Below are 1870 nucleotides of genomic sequence, written 5' to 3' on the forward strand. Positions count from 1 at the left end.
TCCAGGGGGTGGGAAAACTGAAACTTCCCTGCACTCTGAAAGGGAAGCAAGCACTTTGTATGTGGTTGGATTAATTTCTGGGCTTCACCACATGTATACACAATGAGCAGGTAATAATTCATGGGGAAATGGGTAGAGGTTTAGGGTCAGCTCTGTGGGTTAGGAAACCCAAGGAAAATTCCTTGGGAAGGGCACAAGGAATTTTCCTTGATAGGAAAAGGGTCTGCTCCATCTGAAGGAGGAAGGGTGGGCTGGGATGGGGGAAGTGTCTCATATCCAGCTGCCTATGCCACTTCTTCATGGCACAGGGCAAGAGTGACCTCTGGCAAACAAGCATGCAAGGCTGTCTTCTGGGGTTAATAAGTATAATGGGCAATGGCCCCTTCACATCCAGCTTTATCCTGCAAGGCACCACCCCTCGTGATTTTCCAAGCAGAAGGGCACTGGGAACAGCGGCTCTGGCACAGCGTTTCAGGGCTTCACAGGATTACTTATTCAGTGTTCCTGGAACTGCTCCAGGCTTCTGTCTCTGCCTCCAGTGTACAAATTCATCAAATATCTGCAAGGCTTACAATCCCTAGAGGCAAGAGAAGACAGTAGGAAACTGATTCATATTCCAAATCACTCTCCGAAGGACCTGCGGGGCTCTGGAAAGACCGAACTGGTATCCTTCCTTCTTCTACCTCCCTAATGCTTAATCAGCGTAATTAAAGCAGCAGAGTCAGTCTGGATGGATTTCATTGCCGGGGCCATTGGAGGTAAATACCTAAGTAGTGCTTGTCGATGAAAAGAGACTGCTGTGTTTTCTTCTTGTCCGGCTAATGGGCAGGTCTCACTGGCAGAGCTGAGAGTCTTTTGATGGGGGCTGCTTTTTAAAAGTGCATTCTTCTTTACTAAATGGAAAATGTCATCAGAGCAGGTTCACAGAGCCACCGGAGAGGCAGCGCTGCTATTTGGTCAGCTGAGGTCATCACCCTGCAATCTCCTCCAGTCTAATTGCAGTGGGACAGGGCAAAGCTCTGACCGGAAGAGACAAAGTGGAACATGCTGTGTGCAGATGCAGACAGGATAATATTGCCTGGAGAGCAAAACCTCACATGTCTGGTGCCTGGGCGTGCTGGCAGGCTGCTGGGGTCATGGCAATGGAGGGCTGGGGGTGGGAGTTGTGAGACCGGGGGGGAGGAAGCATAGCTTTGTTGCAGTGAAGAAGGTCTGCATGAATGACCTTTGCATTATCTTGGGTTAAGATACTTTTGCAGTTGTGATGGTAGTGTCAGTGCAGGCATGCTGTCTAGCAGGCTTTGATCTGAGACGAAGTAGGTTAGTTGTAAATAAAAGGAGAAAAGTGTGATTTAATTCCAGACGTTTTTAGAGTATGTGCTGCTCAAACCCAGCTTTGTTCTAAACAACAAAGCGTAGCCACTGGTCTAATTTCTTTTCTAAAATCTTGTCAGAATTAGCAGAGTATCAAATACTGAAACAAGAGCCTTGGTACCACTGCCAGGAAGGCCAGGTAACCCCCAAGAGACGCCCAGCCCAAGCCTGAATGTCAGATCTCACTTTGAGCTCAGCTGAAATTTGGCAGTTTCCCCCACCAGGAACAACAGCCTGTGGTCCTGGTGTAGACATGCATTTCCTGGGAAGCACCATGGTGAGTTTTACCCTGCAGCTCCTTATTGCTCATTACCCAAAATGTGCAAGTGGTGCAAGGTTTGACACGTCAGCAGCATCCGGTCATGGAAGTACCTGTTGCTTGAGCTGTTGGCTTTCCCTGAGTACTGCGGGGCCCTGCTTTGCAACAACCCTTCATGGGAGAGGGGGATACAACCAACACACCCATGACAGCTTCCCTTTCTCCTCCTCTTTCCCC

General features: G+C 49.0%; 1 protein-coding gene across 1 annotated transcript in view; it reads left to right on the forward strand.

The window, feature by feature from the left end:
• Positions 1-730: 730 nt before the first annotated feature.
• Positions 731-1870, forward strand: part of SLC25A47 (solute carrier family 25, member 47) — an 8499-nt gene continuing 7359 nt past the window's right edge. The window contains exon 1 of the mRNA XM_010013158.1: positions 731-758. Within this exon, the coding sequence (XP_010011460.1) occupies positions 731-758 (28 nt within the window). The remainder of the gene's footprint in view (positions 759-1870) is intronic.

Source organism: Nestor notabilis, unplaced genomic scaffold, assembly GCF_000696875.1.
Source record: "Nestor notabilis isolate BGI_N333 unplaced genomic scaffold, ASM69687v1 scaffold30894, whole genome shotgun sequence".
NCBI lineage: Eukaryota > Metazoa > Chordata > Aves > Psittaciformes > Psittacidae > Nestor > Nestor notabilis.